Below are 18,632 nucleotides of genomic sequence, written 5' to 3' on the forward strand. Positions count from 1 at the left end.
TATAATTGTAGGTTTACAACCCCTGCATGCATGCACGGACCATCAGATAAAGAGCGACAAATCGAAATAATGGGCGTGTAACGCGTGTCACAAATATACGATCAATCGAGGACCACTGCACCATTGGACGTCGGATCAACGCTGGCATCGCAAAAATCGAAATGTCTCTTTCGTAGTCCCTATACGCACACAGCAAGTCTAACACGATTCTTGTACCAGAAGGCACGTGGCCATTCGTGCGGTAGTCTGCTTGTTCCCTTCGACGGCGACAGTCTGTAGGCCACAAGAAGAAAAAGAGAAAAAGATTGAAAGAAAGAAAGAAAGAAAGAAAGGGAGAGAGAAAGAAAGCGATGAGGTGGGAGGAGAGTGGTGCGCCTTACGCGGCTTCACTTTCGTGTTTCGATCTCGTGATCTACAGGCACGTACACGCCCCCGCAAGAGACACGACCCGGACGGACATTGATCACGAGTTCTCTTCTTTTTGCCTCTGCGCACGTGATTAATGGAGGCCTATGATCAGCGCGTTCGAATAAATCACCGGCCCATTAGCGCGTCAAGCCAGAAAAAGGCGACGTACACGGGTGACGCCGATCTCTTGCCGTCCGGCAAGCCGGGCCTGCCCGATTAGCGTCCTCAAAGCTGCTGCTATAACGGCACAGAGGGAGGCGGAGATTTCCGCAAAAGCGGGCGCAACACATTATTCCCGATTTGAGACAGTCAGCTTTCATCGCCAACCTTTGCTCCCCGTTTGTTTTTCTTCAGTCTTTTTTTTTTTCTTCTTCTTTTTGTGCGTGCGAGTTCTCGCATTGCACACAACGTCCGGGACCTTCGATCCCCGCCCCCCGTCCAACGACGCCGCGATGCCTGGCCGTCGTTCCCGCAGCTTTTGCCGCCGCCGAATTAAGACAAAGCGAACGCGCGCGACCCCTCTCCGATCCGTGGCTGGCAATCGTGCCCGAGTATACGGCGAGATCGTGGTGTCGTCGTCGTCTTCGTTGTTCGCGGCTCACGCTCCGACACGCAGTCAGCCTGTTCCTAAGCGGGAAATTGTTTGGGGGCTGCGGCCGTAATTCATTATTGCAACGTCGTCGTTATCTGCCTTTCGTTGGCTGGTGCCTTCTCTCTTTCCTTCATTTTGTTTATATTTTTTCGTGCGCGTACCAGTGGTCCTGCTCCCCTGAAAGTCCTGTCGTTGCAACGTCTCTCTCATTTTTCTTTCTTTTTTATCTTTGCAGTGTCACCAGATTAATGCTTCGTCAGAGCACTCGCGACTGTAATTGCGCAAGCGCGTAAGTTTAGAAAGAAGCGAAGTAAAGGACGCTATCCATTCGGGGATGACGTGGACAAATCTTTAGCTTCCGGCATCGCTCTCCTTAATGCGAAGGTGGAACGACAGCGTAGCATCATGGGAAGTCAGACGAGAACGAAAAGATAATCATGTAAAAACTTGTGATTAACTTCACGAACGAGGTTAGGAGCGGGAGTGGTTTTGGCAACGTCAGGGACCTGGTTACAAAGGCGAGATAATAATGATGAATGGCTCGCGCAGGTGTTGCAGCCACGATGCTTCGCATCTTTTATATCTAGAAAACAGTGGCGCAGAGCTGTGATATGTAATCCACCGCTCAACCTTTTTTTTTTTTTTACATTTGTGCATCCCTTAGAGAAAATTGTAAAACATTCTGCATTCCGAGTCATTGTTTCTATACCGTACTGTATAAACACACACGAGTTTGTAAAGAAGTTTTTCAGGGACACGTTCTCAATTTATTCAATTGGCTTGGTCGGTGCGATCGCTTTTGACCATGTGTCACTTTCCTTGCGGGAATGTGTTCTTAAGCAACCTTCTATTTTGCATTTCTAATCTTTCTATTCCTTCCTCCTCGTTTCCCTGCTTATAGCCAAACGGATGCTTCTTCGGATAGCATCTTCACTATATTGTGTGTTAGTCAGCACTCGTGTCGAATGGTCTTCATTGCATCCTATCCTACATTTTTCGTATTAAAATTCCGTGACTGATTGTTTAAATCGGTTTAGCTTAGACATGTTTTTAAGCATCTCGACGTTCCTCACTTGATACTTGAGCTCCCTTGCAGTTCTACACTATTCAACAGCATCTGTTTATGAGAGAATAGTTTACGTCATCCCGCATAAAAGATACCTTGTGAATGTTTGGTTTTTTTACTAAAGAGAACTAACATATGCTTTAATAAAAGCGCACCTCCTTACAACTTCACCACTCAGCACATTTTGGCGACTTGGGCGTATAGCGTATCTATTGCATCACATTTAAGAAGTGCAGTACACAATAAGTTCAAATGTGCCGTTTTCGTGTCTTGTGCTTGGGGCTTCCTGAGTGCAAGCCACAAAGGTTAAACTTAGCCAGCCCGCCTTTTTACTTGAATAATTCACTGCTTATTATTCCAAAGTGACCTAATTGGTCCGGCGGCTTTGCGTTAACAGCTGTAGTTTAGCTATTACAACGGCGTTTTACGTGTATCACGTGTCTCCGATTACTCTCTTGTTAGCACAGCACCAGTAGGAACTTCACTCCTGAACGTATAACGAACATCATCACGTCGCATTTGCCCGTGTCTCGGGGCACGTAGAATGATTTTCCTCAGAGGAGTCCTTCGAGCGATGCAGTCTTCTTACGTGGATCATGGCACCCGTTGCAGGCCGGTACAGCATCTTGCCCAGCGGGGAGCTTTACGTCCGTCACGTGGAGTCCGGAGATCGCCTGCGGAGCTATCGCTGCAAAACGAGGCACAAGCTCACGAACGAGGTCGTGACGAGTGCCTCGTCAGGCAGGCTCATAATTCAAGGTAAATGTCGTTTTCTGCCAGACGGCGCGAACATTTTTATAATCTCTACCCAACTGTACCGTGACTCGAAAGCCTTAATAAGGGCCGAACGTTGCACGAGGGGCGAGGGGAGGGAGGGAAAGTTCTATTATCCCTCGCCTTCGACACTGATGTGAGTGCAGAAACTGGGCCACGCTAAGCATCTCAGTGGCGGGCAATTCAGTGCTGCCTTACCCCTTCGCGTGTTTCGAAAGGGTGGAGTATTCGAGTGTTTCCCGCGACCGCTTGTATTCACAGCGCAATTTGAAGCGAAAGATATTCGACCTTTGCCATGAGCTTGCAGTTTGTGCTTTCCAATAATGACACACTGGACAAACAAGCGAATCTGCTATATTGAATTGTCTCAGCTCTATAAGGTACGCCCAAATAAAGTTAGCGCAAGAAATTTCGACATCACAAAAAGTAGAAAAGAATGATTACTTAAACTAGGAAGCTATGAAGTGATTTCGTCAATGCAACCTTGCTTAGTATATTAAAAAATGTACGTCGGAAGTATTTGGTACTACAAAAAGCGAGTGGTCGCTCGAAAAAAAAATGCGTCAGATATCTTTGCTGTTAAATATATTTTTTATTGTTTAGCTGAAATTGTGAAGTGTCTATAACGTGTTGGCGTACATTTGAAATTTTCATATTATTACCTGAAGTGTCACCTTGAAACAGGTCTTTAATTATTTCGGTTTAACTTGTCCCCTTCAATGCTGCAGAACCTCAGGGAGCTGCATCTCCCAAGATCACCGACAGCCACCCTTTTGTCCATGCTGTCGAGGGACAAGACGCTGTTGAACTGGCCTGTGCAGCTCAGGGCTATCCAATTCCATCTTACCGGTAAGTGGAGGCTCACGCGGTATTACAGTCTCTGCCAAGGCGCCCAGTGGGCATGAGTTCTCTTCTCTAGATGTCGCTTGTCTGAATCGTAGCACTCCTAGCTGTCATTTAGTCCAACGAATTCACGGAACTCGCACGAATTTTCCGTGTCTGACATAACCTCACCCGTATATCGCCCCCAACTGGCGCACTTAAGATGGTATGGGTATGGTGAAATAAATGTAACTGCTCTCAATACGGCGTAATAAATCCTCTCACACTGAGGACATGTCCTGAGAGTGTATGACGCTTTCGTTAAAAAATAAAGTCGAGATTTACAGCACGCAAAAAAATTTCATCATTTTTTTATTTACTTTCGAATTCTTGTGTGGCTCTGAAGAATGTTCGAACGAGGAATTACAGGCAGGCAGCAACGCTCGCGACTCACATTAAACCCCGCTTATTACAGGCAAGCCATAGTTGACGGTATATCTTGCCTCGTAGGACTGTAGAAACAAAGCTTGCTCAAGGCCCACCACCCACTGCTTTAAGAACTATGGCTGAATGACCATACTTCAGTTTTAAATATACCTGCAGATTATAAGCAAAATAAATATTAGCTCACTTCAGCGATCTCTCCACTCGTGTACCGCGAGAGGAGCAGGCTGTGAAAAGGTCCACCGCCATTGCACTTCCTGTGACCTCAATTAGTGGCTCATACTCACGAATGGGATTGGCTGGAAATTATGAAAAGCAGTAATGACAAAAAATTTATGAAAATAACAACAGTCAAAGAAGAAACATTGAGTGACATCGTCTCACGGAAAAAAAAAATAAGTGAGGAGTCATTCACTCTGTGACGGTGGATGACCAACGAAGCTCTAGCATATCACACAGAGTTAGACAAGGGTACATATGCTACTTTTCACCATTTGATGATAGTAGTGACGATAACTCTGTGAATACTGTGATATACACTGATTGGTTCGGTTACAACTTTAGACAGATTTTTGACAATGTTATATCGACACACGATCGTTGTTGAGTAGTTGAGTGACTTGGATTGGTGTGGCACTTCAAATCAAAGTCTTCTATTACAGAGTAAGTGAGCCCTTTCTTGCCTGGTTTTCAAAGGTCCACATTGAAGTCTTCAACGATGATCACAGAGGTTGTGTCATCACGGCTAACGCATGCAAAGTGTGTGGTCATGCATTTCTCGATATCACACTTGTGTGTGCCTAGAGATGCATACACAGTGCATATCACCCTTCCATCTTCGTTTGTACGGCATAGACATCGCCACAGTCGGTGGAAGTGTCCCCTTGCGAGTCAACGGTGTATGGTTGCACATAAATTTTGTCCTCCGCGTAAACGGCAATGCCTCCTGCTGGTGAGTGTATGTGCTGTTCACATACAATTCCAGTATGCTCAGCGACTTGAAACAATGAACCTTGATTTATATATTTCATTTATTATTATTTATTATTGTTATTATTGGGGCGGAGTACTTTTGAAGCCTGCTTCCCCTCCACCACAGGTCGGTTCAGTATTGCATTATCTCTGGGATGGGCCCAAGCTCAGTTTTTTTATCGACGCACAAATACGAAAAATACATGGAACCCTAGCTATATACAGCTTCGCTGTAAAACTTCGTCTTTACCATACTGAAAACAGGAAAACATCCTGCAGCCCAGGACCCAAACTCTTAAACATTGTCGCAGTAAATTAGGTACAATGTTAAAGAATTTGCTCGCCTGTGTAACAGAAATAACAGGGACCTCTGGTTCCTCGTTGGGAGACTTCTCATTCGTGGGAGAAAAACACGAAGATAATGAAACAGTCACTCAAAAAGAGTGCAGTTAAAATTATATAATTATGCAAGCTCGATCTTCGCGAGCACATTCGTTTCCGCAATCATAGAGGTTTACTTTAATATTAAATGGACAGTCTGACAGCCCGCAATTTTGTAATCAAAGGGTCTTTAATAAGAGAAAGGTAAAGGAACCTGATATTACAATGTCAATACCTTCGCGGCTGACCTAAGAACGGGATTATAGTTCTCTGCGCCAATCCCGAGAGAGGTCACCGCATTAGAAAAGGGAGAAATTTTCTCTTGTGAAACTTCTCCACGTGCGCCCAACTACGTATAAGCAGCCACGCCTGACAGCATTGAAATCTTTTTCAGAGCAACATTCTGACAAGCCGAAACAAGTAAAAAAGAAACGCCAGGGAGGTCACTCTCGGTAACGTTATTAAGGGAAGCTTTCCTTTCGCGATCGTCTACGAATTTGAAGGTCTGCACCCACAGATTGGGCTGGAGGCATCGGTGTCCGCTTTCCTATTTCTAGAAAGAGAAAAGAAAATTTTCCAATACCCTTGCAGTATATAACAACGGGTTCCGCTTAAACTTGAAGTGAGAATAAAATACATTGAAAAAGAAACAAGAGAAAGGTTTTGTACTGAGAAAAGGATCACTGAAGCATGCTCGCACGATAGCTATATTTTTAGTGCTATCAATTTCGGTGCCTTCAGCGCCGTCCAATGTTCGTTTCATAGCTATAGCGAAATTTTCCTCTCTGTAAGAAAAGACAGCCAACAGAAAAAGCCCGTACTGTAAAAACAGGTGACCTCAGTTTTTATACGAAGTGGCGATATGAGACGTCTCAAAGTGCTGAAATAATTTTACAGGGAAAAAAGGAGGGCTGCTATAAAGAAAAAGGGAATAATTAAAGTATGCCAGGCAGAAGACTTACTTTTGGAGTCAGCACGAACATAGACGGTGAGATGAGCTGATATTCAATGAAAAAAAAATCAATTGAAGCTTTAAAATAAACATGAAAAGTGTACGGGAACAACAGCATTTACTGCTATCCGTACGTCTGAAAAGTTCCACGAAAAATCGCTTATTTAGGGCATAGTTCCAAGCCATTGCTGGATCGTGGTTATGGATGTTGTCTTTTCTTCTAAATATTCATGCAAGCAAACAATTATTTAAACATTTTGTCTCATAACAAAACAACGTTAACCTGATCGAATCTAGTTTCTGATATTCGAGCTTCTTGTTTGTATAATTTATGTTACAAACAACCTCAAAAGGAACAAGACTAATTGCGCTGACGCAAATATCCTACCGTCAAACACAGTTTGGTTTCATTTGCTAAAGCCCAATTTCGTTACTGCCACCCACCTGTAAGCACCTTTTAGATTGCATTTTGCTTCATATCACTTTGGGTTCACATTCACATTATTTTCTGTCACGAACGAGACGAAATACGGTTAGCCCAGGGGCCCGATATTTATTAATCATAGCATGAGACGCTAACAAAGACACCAAGGACAACATAGGGGAAATTACTTGTGCAATTGCTACTTGAATTAAAGAAATGATAAATTAATGGAAATGAAAGTGGATGAAAAAACAAGTTGCCGCAGATGGGGAACGATCCTACGTCCTCGCATTACGCGTGCGAAGTCGCGGTAGCTCAATTGGTAGAGCATCGCGTGCGTAATGTGGTGTCCTTGTTTGTTGGCTTCCTATGCTATTATTTTCTGTCACGTATACGATCAATATCTTCTGTCAAATTTAAGTTCATTGCTGTAATTTCAACACTCTAGATTTTCTTGTCATTGTCATTGTTCATAAGAGATGTGATGGTATTACAATATTAATACGACTGTTTTCCCGTCGGTATTGTCACCGTCAGTTTTTGTACAGACCTTAATGAAGGCTTAAGTTACTATACGGTAGGTTTTTGTCTTGGCGCATTCCCCCTATTAAGAAGGCGTTAAGCCATTTAATCATGTCATTGCAGTCATTGTACAGCATACCTTGCACAAGCAGAAGAACGCAAATGTATTCTTTTCTTCATCTAAGTGTGAATTGCGGACGTGCTGGTGCCTTTTCGTTAATCCCGACCGACCTCAAACACGCGCGCGCGCACGCACACACAAACACACACACACACACACACACACACACACACACACACACACACGCACACGCACACGCACACGCACACACGCACACGCACACGCACACGCACACGCACACGCACACGCACACTCACACTCACACTCACACTCACACTCACACTCACACTAACACGCGCGCTCATATGCAAGCAAGCACACGGCATTCTAAAGCTGAAACACCCATTTCTGGCAACTGCTAACGCTAACCAAAACACCGGTCGCTCGTCTTAGGGGCTCTCTAGTAATCGTACCTTTAGTTTATTTTTTATACAATTTTTCTCGTTGTGTTATTAATCAACCAGCAAAATGCACTCTAAAATTGTCCGCCCTAAATGGCGCCATTATCTTCTTTCCTCCTTCACGGATCCTTGAGACAAGAGAGCCCACAGATGTGCGCGAAGAGAAGCTGAGGAAACAAAAATAACAAAAATAAGAGGAATAACAGTAGTTAGGCAGCTAAGCCGCTTGTCTGGTGTTGCTGCTGGACTAGAACCGTGCGCGCCGTCTAACGACGCGAAGCGCTTCCCCGCGACCAAGTTCGATTAATTATTCTCTATTCCGCAGGAACGGAGACGGGTTTTCTAACGAGCTCGTCTTTTCCGGTTTTTGCTCTTCCTTCCTCTAATCTTTCGTGTGTTTTATTTTTCTTCTTAACGCCAGGCACGTAATCGAGATCGAGACACGAATAAAAAACTACGCCTACAAGAAAAACTCTGCAAGCGAAGCAACGCTTAGATGGAAATCAAAACTATGCACAACAGTGGTGAAAGAAAAAAGAAGAAGAAAAGGAATGAGGGGAGGTATACATTTGTGGAGGTATGAAAAGAATTGAGAAGGTGAAAAAGAAATAAAGGAAAGGAAAGCTAGGAGAGTGGCCACGCGCACGCCGTAGAAAGTTGGTCCGACTGCGTGATTTATGGAGAAGCATGCAGAAAGGGCTGGCCCCCTTCTCGCGGCGAGAGGACGTGTGAGGAATACCTATATTGGACGCGGGCCACGCCGCCGCCCACGGCGTAGCCCGAACCGAGAAGATATCGGGGTTAGAAAGGAAGGACCGGGAAGGGGAAGGGGGTTAGGGAAAATTGGGGAAGCGGATGACGCGATGAGAGTCAAGGGTGCGGGCGCATGCCAGGGCGGTCAGAAAGGAAGCTGCAGCAGGTTCGGCCAGTTTCAATTTATCACCAGCGCGCCGGCCACCACCGCGACCGCGGTGTCGACGCCACGGACGCCGGGCCGCGGCCCGGGGGTTGTTATGCCCGGGGCGCATTCGCGGTGGTGCCCTCCTTCAGCCTCCGGCTTTCCAATTTCCTTTCAATCGTTGCGCGCGTGAGGCGGCTACGACTATACGACCACCACTACGACGGGCGGCGTCGAGAGGTCATTCTCGAAGCTGGCGCGCCCGCTGACCACTTCAAAGGGCGAGAAACCTTTCTGACGTTGTCGTTTGTTACGCCCTTCCTTCGCGGCGATATCTTTTTTTCTATCTTTTTAGCTTACAGCGGGGAATTTATCTTCTTCGCTCGTTCTTTCTTTTTAGTTTTGCTTGTCGTTAGAGGCTTCTCGCTTAAATTCGAATCGGAAGCATTCTCGGGAAGCAGAGAAGAGCAGGATATGGGCGTTGATGGGACAAAGGTGCTTTTTGCTCTTTCTCGGCATCAGATGCCTACGAAGAAAGCGATTTCTTTGAAGGTTATACTGTAAGCCGGCTAAATTGGGCTATAGAAAGCAGGGTTTTTGATTATTGCCTTGTTAGGATTCGCACTTTTATTTTTATTCCTCTCCGCCTGACTTTAGAGCTACGCGGATATTTTCCCGAATCGCATGAGGAGCCTTCTCGGCGACCATTGTAAGAAATAAATTCGAAGTTGACGACGTTGTCTGTGTTATCTCCAGGCACGCGGTCGCGCAGTTTCATACAAACAAGTGAGGCTTGCTATCGTGATATCAACAGCGCCACATAGAGAGGCGGACTTCTACTTTACCACTTGGCGCTTGTAGACAAGAGTTCGGCGAAATTTTGAAGCAGTGCCTGAAGCGACGCCTTTGATTTCGCCAGCTGCATCCACAACATGATAGTTCTATTATTAGGTTAGAGAAACAAACAATGCGCAGTAAACACTGCGTTATGCATTTCAACGGGAAAATAACGTGGTTACATAAGCGATGCCTCTTTTGGTGGCAGTTACATATGTATTACGAAATATTTTACCAGAATTCAACACCAAAATATAATGTTAGAACGCGTTAAAACTGGGAATAGGCTAGCACCTGGGAACCCTGCTGATCTCTCTGCGAAAGATAAGATCGAGGAAATTTTACTCTATAGAGTAAAATTTCCTCGAGTTTCCAGGTGCGTTCTGAAATTTCGCTCTGGCGTATGCTATGTGGTTGAAACATGTGCAAGTGCTCTCATTGACGAAAATACACCACACAAGACTCTGGTAACATAATTATTTGGTGCCTGATGCGGTTAGATTTCCTGATACGACATATGTGAGGGCTTCAGGTTAATTTTGCGCCAACCTGCGATATCTTAAAGTGTGCCTCATTCCAACCACGTGAGCCTTTCTGTATTTAACTTTCAGCGGTGCAGCGACGACTGTTGGCGTATCGGTCGGCGGCCTGCTTCGGCCACGTCGCCGACTCCAACGTTGTTTCTCATCCAACTGAAAGCATTGCAGCACTGGACGTCCAACAGGTGCCCTATGGCACTGCTGGGTGTCAATGCTGGGCTTCTACAGCGTGGCCTGTGTAATTTCATGAATACATTTAGCACTACATTTGGGACACAGTAGTTACTTACAATATGTCCTGGCATGTGATGTCTCTTTCTGCTCGGGTTGAGAGCTGTTTCACAAAGCCCTAGAAAATATGACTCCCGCACACAGTTACCTGATTCGCGCCCCTTGTCGACTTACCTACTGGGGTCGTTTTTCTTTCTTTTTTTTGTTATCTATATCTCCACTGTCGTTTGGTACCGAACATAACACTGGCCCTGGGGCCGACCAACTAACGTACTGCTGTATGAGGGGACATGGCAACGCACTTTTTATCGCGGTAAGTGATTTTTCTCTTGTCTCTTATGGCCAGTCCTTACAGCCATCTTCTAATCGATACGAGGAGTTTCATCAGGCACTGCAGTGCAGTTTATATCTCACGACATTGTTCTACTTTCTTCTTCTTCTTTATCTTTAGAAGAGATATATGTGCGTAGGGGAAGATGGAAGACGGGGAACACGTGTCAGACTTCTTCTAACCTGTCATCTACACATAATAGCAGCTTCATTAGCACATAGGGTCACAGGGACATAGCAGCGCAAGCTCAAGCACTCAGAGTTTGTCTTGGTTTGCCGAGATGCACGTCAACTGAGGCAACTATTGCGATTGCTCGGGACCATCCAATGCAGACTCACATCACGGTGGAAACCCTGAGAACGCATATCAGACATTTGGCACGGGCCCCCTATCACCACCTTGCAACACTACCTTCAGACAGGCACCAAGCATCATTCTCAAAAACTATTGTCAAGTACAACGACAAACTTCCCTCGGGCTTCACCGCTGCATCTAAACCATCGATGCCCCCTTGGTGCCTTGTCAGCCCCACAGTCCATCTCAACGTGCCAGGAATCGGGAAAAAGTCTGAGCTGTCGTCGCCTGTGCTGAAACAACTGTCTCTGCTTCTTCTGCACGAGAGGTACGCAGACAGTGCACATATTTATACTGACGGTTCCACAAACATCCAGTGTTCGTCCGGTGCTGCAGTCGTCCCAGAAAGAGGTATTACCATCAGCTTTAGGACTGACCACCCAACGACATCTACATCTGCGGAACTAGCTGCTCTTCGAGCTGCACTTTGTTTTGTCAATCGGGAACCACCTCGACAATGGTCAATTTTCAGCGACTCAAAGGCAGCCCTACAATCTGTACTATCAGCTCTGCGTCGTGGGCCATCTGAACAGCTCGTATTCGATATTAGATGCCTACTTCATACATCACATGAGAAAGGACATCACGTGACGTTTCAGTGGCTGCCAAGTCACTGCGGCGTCATCGGAAATGAAGACGCCGATAAAGCCGCTAGGACAGCTCTTGAAGACACACAGGAAGAGGCCATACCACTTTCACGTTCCGACGCAGCCAGCAGACTTCAAGTGCTTGCACAGGAGATCACGCTCTCTCTATGGTGCACACCAAGCAGCCAGACCAACCGCAGCGATCATCAACACGACCTGCCCTCCTTGATGCATCTCTGTATGCCAACCGGACTCCGCCGAAGTGAGGCCACCCTGCTTTATCGCTTATGGCTAGGGGTGGCCTTCACGAAATCTTACTCGTTTCGCATTGGAATGGCCGACAACGCTCTCTGCAATGCCTGTCTTTGCGAGGAGACGCTGGAACACATTCTGTGCGACTGTCCTGAATATAATGTTCAGAGACAGTCCATGGCGTCCGTTCTAGCGCACCTTGACAGTAGACCATTGTCAGTTGCAACCATTTTCACATATCGCCGACTGAAGACATCGCAGCTGAAGGCGACGAAGGGACTACTTCGGTTTATGAAGGATACGGGCCTGGACAAGCGACTGTGACAGTGATGTCACGTACCACACAAGAGTGACAGACTGTAACCAACGATGTGTGTGCCGTGTTATGTGCCCTCTATCTCTTCTCCCCATCTTTCATCCCCCCCATCCCCCTCCCATGTGTAGGGTAGCAAACCGGTTAGGCAAAACTGGTTAACCTCCCTGCCTTCCTTCTCCACTTTTTCCTTCCTTCCTTCCTTCTTTTTCATAATAATTTTTATGCCTTACCTTCGTATGTGCGACTTCCTAAAACATCGGTGATTGAAGGCATCTGCACACATTTTATGGCAGTCACCAGGACTGGCGACAAAAAGAGAAAAGAAAGCAACAGCTTGAAGAATTTTCTAATGTTTCTGAACACTGAAGCACATGGGTATTTGCACCACACGCCGTTACCTATAACTATAGTTTGTAAGAAACACCAATAAAGTGTTGTTATTGTTGTTTCAAGCTTAGCCACAGACACTCATAGCCGTTCAGCCAGCTTCACTGACAATGTAGGTATAGCTTTCAATGAACTCAGCCGCCATTGGTCATTTCCGCCAATATTTGTAATTTGTCTGATTTGCTTTTCTTTCTTCTTTCTTTCTAATTTTTCCTCTGTGGAGGCAGTGATCCGACCAAGTGTGTAATATTGGCTTAGTCACTACGTATCTAGTAAGTATCTAAGTAAACGTATCTAAGTAAACAATGCAGATGATTCCTCATGGCAATAAAATAAATATTACCCGCGTGGTCATCATGACTCATAAGAACCCGACGTTGCTGTTATTTCATGTTTTTCTTCTCTCTTCTGCGCGAGTTCCGCATGTGTCTCAGGCGCGTGATGCTTATGACACAGGCAGAATGTAGTGCACACGTTTTGTGGAGGCCATTCAGCGATTTCATGCAAAACAAATCTGTATTCGCCGCTCTTGATTGTGACCTTGATAGCGTCACGGGCAAAAAAAAAGAAGCCTAGCTCTTTATGTCTTAAAACAAACTGTTTTAGAGCGCAGCGCTTAGGCGCCCGTTCCTGCGGCGAGCGTCGGCGTCGGTGTCGGTGTAACCGAGCCAACGAGCGCAGCGAATGATGAAAGAGCGAACGCGGAGCGCAGCGGGGGATGAAAGGCGCGAGGAAGAAAACAGAGGAGGAGCATGCAGCGGAATCGTGAGGCGGAAAGCGGAGGAGGAGGGTATGGCGAAAGCGTGAGAAGAAACGCGTAGTGTGGTGACGTTGGCTACGAGATGGCGCCAGAATAGCACGCGTCGTCTGGGATGTCGGCGGCGGCTGCTGTGAGTCGCGCCCACGCGTCACCCACGCGCTGCTTCTCGCGATCGCAAGTTACGGGGATGTCGACCGACAGCTTGAACTGGTGGAATGTCCGGAGAAGGCCAAGCAGGCCCAGGGCCTTACTTGAGCCCGATCCCTCAACCCACGTCCCCCTTTACCCTTCCCCCGTACAATAAAGTTTACCACCACCACCACCAGTGTTGCGAGGCAGTCGCGCCACGCTTCGCTGTGTTTGTGACGTGACGCACGAGACAGGTTGTCGGAGCTGCAGCCAATATATCGCGAAATTAAAACACGTATAGAGCTGCACTCAAATTTCGCATTAGGTAGTATTGTAATCGTCGGTGAGTTTTTTTTCATTAACACTTTCACCTTCTTCCATGGCAAAGCTAGAGAAAAAAGAAACAGAATGTTCTACTTAGGTGTGTCATTGCGGCATAATTTCAGCTTTCAGATGTTTATAATATTACATTTCTTTATGTCGACAACTGTCATAGAGCCCGTACTGACTCTGCTGTAGTCGAGCTTTTGTATTAAACGCTTGGAAGCTTTACGCCATGAATGTTAGATGAATGACACGACATCTGCGAGTCCTTGACATTTCATATGCAGGCTCCATCGCCTCACCAAACGCTGTCTGCAAGAAAGACAGTCCGGTGAAAACGCTCGCTTAAAACAAAATTTTGGGTAGGAATTCTCGGTTCTTTATCTAAAATAAAAGCCATAACAAGAATCTGCAACAGCTTGTATTAGTCCGTATGTATATACATCACCGTATCAATATATCAAGCCATCCCTCACATTTCATAGGCCGAGCCACCGAAACCAGTGTTTCACATCAACGTCATTTTCTCGGTTAGTTTTCTGCGCTTAGTCTCTTGTGCCTGCCACCGCTGCCAGACGCTAAAGTTCCGTTTCACATTTTAAGCCTCCAAGAAGGACATGTGCTCGCATTGCCCCGACTGACGTCAATTTGCCCCAGACGATGACAGCCCAACATTTTGGTCCAGCATGTGACGTATCCTGTCGTTTCATTTCACGGAACTCAGGCATCAATTAAGTGCTCGCGCGCAAGCATTGAAGTCGGTGTCGACCATATAAAAGATACGTGTTCTTTATATGGCGCTTGTAATTCACTACGCGTGTAATTAAAGAAGAAGAATTCTGTAGACCGTATTGCTGAAGTCTTCTTTACATTTCTTGTGCTCGCGAAAGGCAAATTATCACTTCCCGATGTGCGAAACGGCGGAAAAGCACCAAAAAAGCTATGTAACACAAACCGGTGACAAACCGGTGACAGCTTCGTTGATCATCGCAATGGCTTCATAATGTACATGCTTATGGTTTATTTCTTTTTATTTATTTAATTTATTTAAGAAAATACTGCCAGTCTGAATGTCAGGCTCTAGGCAGGGGTGAGTGTTATATTGGAATTAACACAGAAAAAGTGAACAGAAACAGAATGAAATGTAGAGCTCACCTTACTACAGTAAAAAAATTATTAATCGTATAGAATGAAACCCCGAATGATACATAAATCAAAAGAAACATAAGCACCACAGGAGTAGCGACTACCACTTATGTAACGTAATAAGAATGGCCCAACAGATACACATACCGTACAAAAGCATAACGTCTAACAACGTCAGTTATCCTCGCAGTCAAAAGCGACGCTAGATGCCACCCACAATGCGAATAATGTGGAGAGCAGTAACATTAGTACACGCGAGCATATTTAATTACAAAAGCGACAACACGTTACAGAGGAATTAAAGCAGTCACTCTGGGTGCATGGGCGTCAGAACGAAGTACATTCTAAAATTAAATCAAAATATAATTGTCAGTAAGACACTACAGGCGATGCGCGAACGAACGATTTCAGACTTGCGCTTTCGAGAACCTAGGGCGGCAAATTATTCCAGTCGTTAATCGTACGATGAAAGAAGGAATATACCTGTATATGTTGGTATGGCAAAGGTGTTCAGTAAGTTTTTTAGTGTGAGATGAATGCGTATCGTGGCGCAAGATTGGTTTGATGCAGTTACATTTCTCTGTTGCTAACTTGTCATTACATATAAGATAGAATAGCTTCAATCTTTCAGGATACCGTCTCAATTCTAACGATTCCAATTTTACGTTTTCCAAAAGAGCTGTTGGAGATGTGTCACGGTGGTATGCCTTAAATATACATGGCAGCTTTCCTGTGTGCAGATTCAAGTTTATCTATGCTAACTTGTGTGTCTGGGCCCCAGACAGCCGACGCACAATCTAGTGCTGGCATTAGGTACGTTTTATAGGCAAGTGGTTTAATTTCGTGGGTTGCCTCAGGTAGTGCCCGTCTTAAGTATCCTAGCTTTCCCAAAGCCTTCTTTTTTTCAATGTATGATACATGTTAGTTCTATCTTGAATCAGATGCAATCACAAGGCCAAGGAACGTATACGCTGAAACAAAAGACAAGCAATGATTTCCCAGGCTGCATTCCAATTTTAGAGGGTCTTTATTGGTCTTTTAGAGGGTCACCTTAGCCTTCACTTCAAGCCCTCTATCGGCAGCGGAAAAATATTGGATAAATCTTAAAATATCTCTTTATTTTTATAGGGGAAGAAAATTAAAAAAAGAAAGCGTAACAAATAAACAAATTTAATGAATAAATAAAGAATGCAGGAGTGATAACCGCAGAATTAGCACGAAGAGACAGTCACTTATACTATAGCGCAAATTTCAAGTCGTACATGCAGCGATAACTCTCCACAGCCAGATCAGCACTTAATGAGAACGAAATGAACAATAAGATAAGGGCCATAGCAAATACAAATATAGTTAAGTCAAAGGACAGTACGGCACGTCACAGCAGTGACAACATACGAAATGAAATCGGAAGCTATGGAGCTCGAGCTTGCCACGTCAAGTGAGAGGATATATCAATCTGAAATGCTTCCAGAAAAGAACGAGTATCGTCAGGTGTTTGTCTCCGTCAGTCGTTCTCTCTTCGGGCCCGAATCAATTCTTTTCTATACACAGCAGATTTTTTCTTTTTTGAAATTGTTGCTTTGTTTGCGAATTTACTTCAAGCCGGCGCAATATCCGACAAGCTTCCAACGTCAGTAACCCTTAACGACGGGAAAGTCCACTTGATGAAACACAACTTGCACACGCGTGATAATAAGCCTGTGTGTATCAAAGAAAATATTTTTGGTACGGCTAGTATTAGCTTTGAGGCCTTTACCTTTCAAGTTCCTTTCTGCGAAACCGCAAGAAATTTCCCCTTTTTCCTTTACTTCGTCGATGTTTCACTTGTAGGTTCTATGTTGAATAAAATAATAAAAGTATTTATTGTGCCTTCTACACGAAGAAAACATTGGATGAGAAAACATGTTTTTGCGAAAATGAATTTTCGTCACAACTCTAACTTCAAGTAAACCTTCAATTAAACCTAGACAAGCACCACCTAACCCTTATCTTTCGCTAGCTCACTCTAACTTATGCCTCCAAATTTCTTAATTTTACTCCCCCCCCCCCCTACCGCCATAATTTTGGTCATCCTCGACTGCGCTTCTCTCCCCTTGACACCCATTTTGTAACTTCTATGGTCCACCGGTTATCTGTCCCACGCATTACATGGCCTGCCGAGCTCAATTTTTCTCTTGATGTGAACATATACCCTGTCAATATATAAACGACAAAATAATAGACATCGATAAGCAAACTCACCAGTAGGTTGTGGGATGAAAAAGTGAGCGGGACTCGTTCACGGTGAACAAAGCAAAAGATACTGCTGCCTGGACGATTAATTAAGTTTCACCCTTGACCATATTGCTTCAAGTTTATCGAACTCGTACACATGTGGATTCGGAATTAAAGGTTACAGTTTCAAGTGAACTGTCAGTGTCTTCAGCAAGTTTGAAAACAAACAACATCGTCACTCGTGGTCGCTGCCGTAGCCAGGAGGTGGCACACCAAGCACGTGACCCTCCCCGAAATTTTTGCTTTAGCGCGCGGCCTTACCAGCCCCCTTCCCGTCTTTCTCTCCATCCTCGTCTCCGGTCAACTGAGTGCCCCCCAGCCCCCTCCTTCCTTCCAGAAAAAAATTTTTGGCTGCACCAGTGCTCATGATGTACACACTTGTGTGGGCGAATTGTTTTTGCCTGTGTTTTTCTTTGGTGGTATTCATAAAGTGTTGCCTGATTCACCCGGAGCGCGAAGCAATGACAGCGATAACAATGTTTAGCGTTGCGCTTGAATTCCTGAGGTGGTGTTATTACCAAGTTGTCCACGAGACCCGAACCGATATTCTTAGTGCGTGCCTGAACCCCAAGCGAACCTGAACCGAAAAAAATAATAACAACGGTTACTGGTTCGGCACGGAAAGGTTCAAGCATGTGGGGTGCGAAATTGATGCTGAATACATAAGCGATTGGGGTTCGAAATACTTACCTTTTTTTAGTCGGCGCACCCCTCGAGAATATCGTTATACGACTCACGAGTTGAGTGCGTGCACGTAGTTGCCCAGCAGGAACGCTGGTACGCTTATAGTGTACTCTTATAGTGTACTGGTACGCTTATAGTGTATAATCTATCTATCTATCTATCTATCTATCCATCCATCCATCCATCCATCCATCCATCCATCCATCCATCCATCCATCCATCCATCCATCCATCCATCCATCCATCCATCCATCCATCCATCCATCCATCCATCCATCCATCCATCCATCCATCCATCCATCCATCCATCCATCCATCCATCCATCCATCCATCCATCCATCCATCCATCCATCCATCCATCCATCCATCCATCCATCCATCCATCCATCCATCCATCCATCCATCCATCCATCCATCCATCCATCCATCCATCCATCCATCCATCCATCCATCCATCCATCCATCCATCCATCCATCCATCCATCCATCCATCCATCCATCCATCCATCCATCCATCCATCCATCCATCCATCCATCCATCCATCCATCCATCCATCCATCCATCCATCCATCCATCCATCCATCCATCCATCCATCCATCCATCCATCCATCCATCCATCCATCCATCCATCCATCCATCCATCCATCCATCCATCCATCCATCCATCCATCCATCCATCCATCCATCCATCCATCCATCCA

At 45.3% G+C, this 18,632-nt stretch overlaps 1 protein-coding gene across 1 annotated transcript in view; it reads left to right on the forward strand.

The window, feature by feature from the left end:
• Nucleotides 1-18,632, forward strand: part of LOC126536904 (cell adhesion molecule Dscam1-like) — a 333,560-nt gene that overhangs the window by 220,162 nt on the left and 94,766 nt on the right. The window contains exons 5-6 of the mRNA XM_050183951.2: nt 2,679-2,825; nt 3,569-3,689. Coding sequence (XP_050039908.1) covers nt 2,679-2,825; nt 3,569-3,689 — 268 coding nt within the window. The remainder of the gene's footprint in view (nt 1-2,678; nt 2,826-3,568; nt 3,690-18,632) is intronic.

This window comes from Dermacentor andersoni, chromosome 4 (genome assembly GCF_023375885.2).
Source record: "Dermacentor andersoni chromosome 4, qqDerAnde1_hic_scaffold, whole genome shotgun sequence".
In the NCBI taxonomy this organism is placed as follows: Eukaryota; Metazoa; Arthropoda; class Arachnida; order Ixodida; family Ixodidae; genus Dermacentor; species Dermacentor andersoni.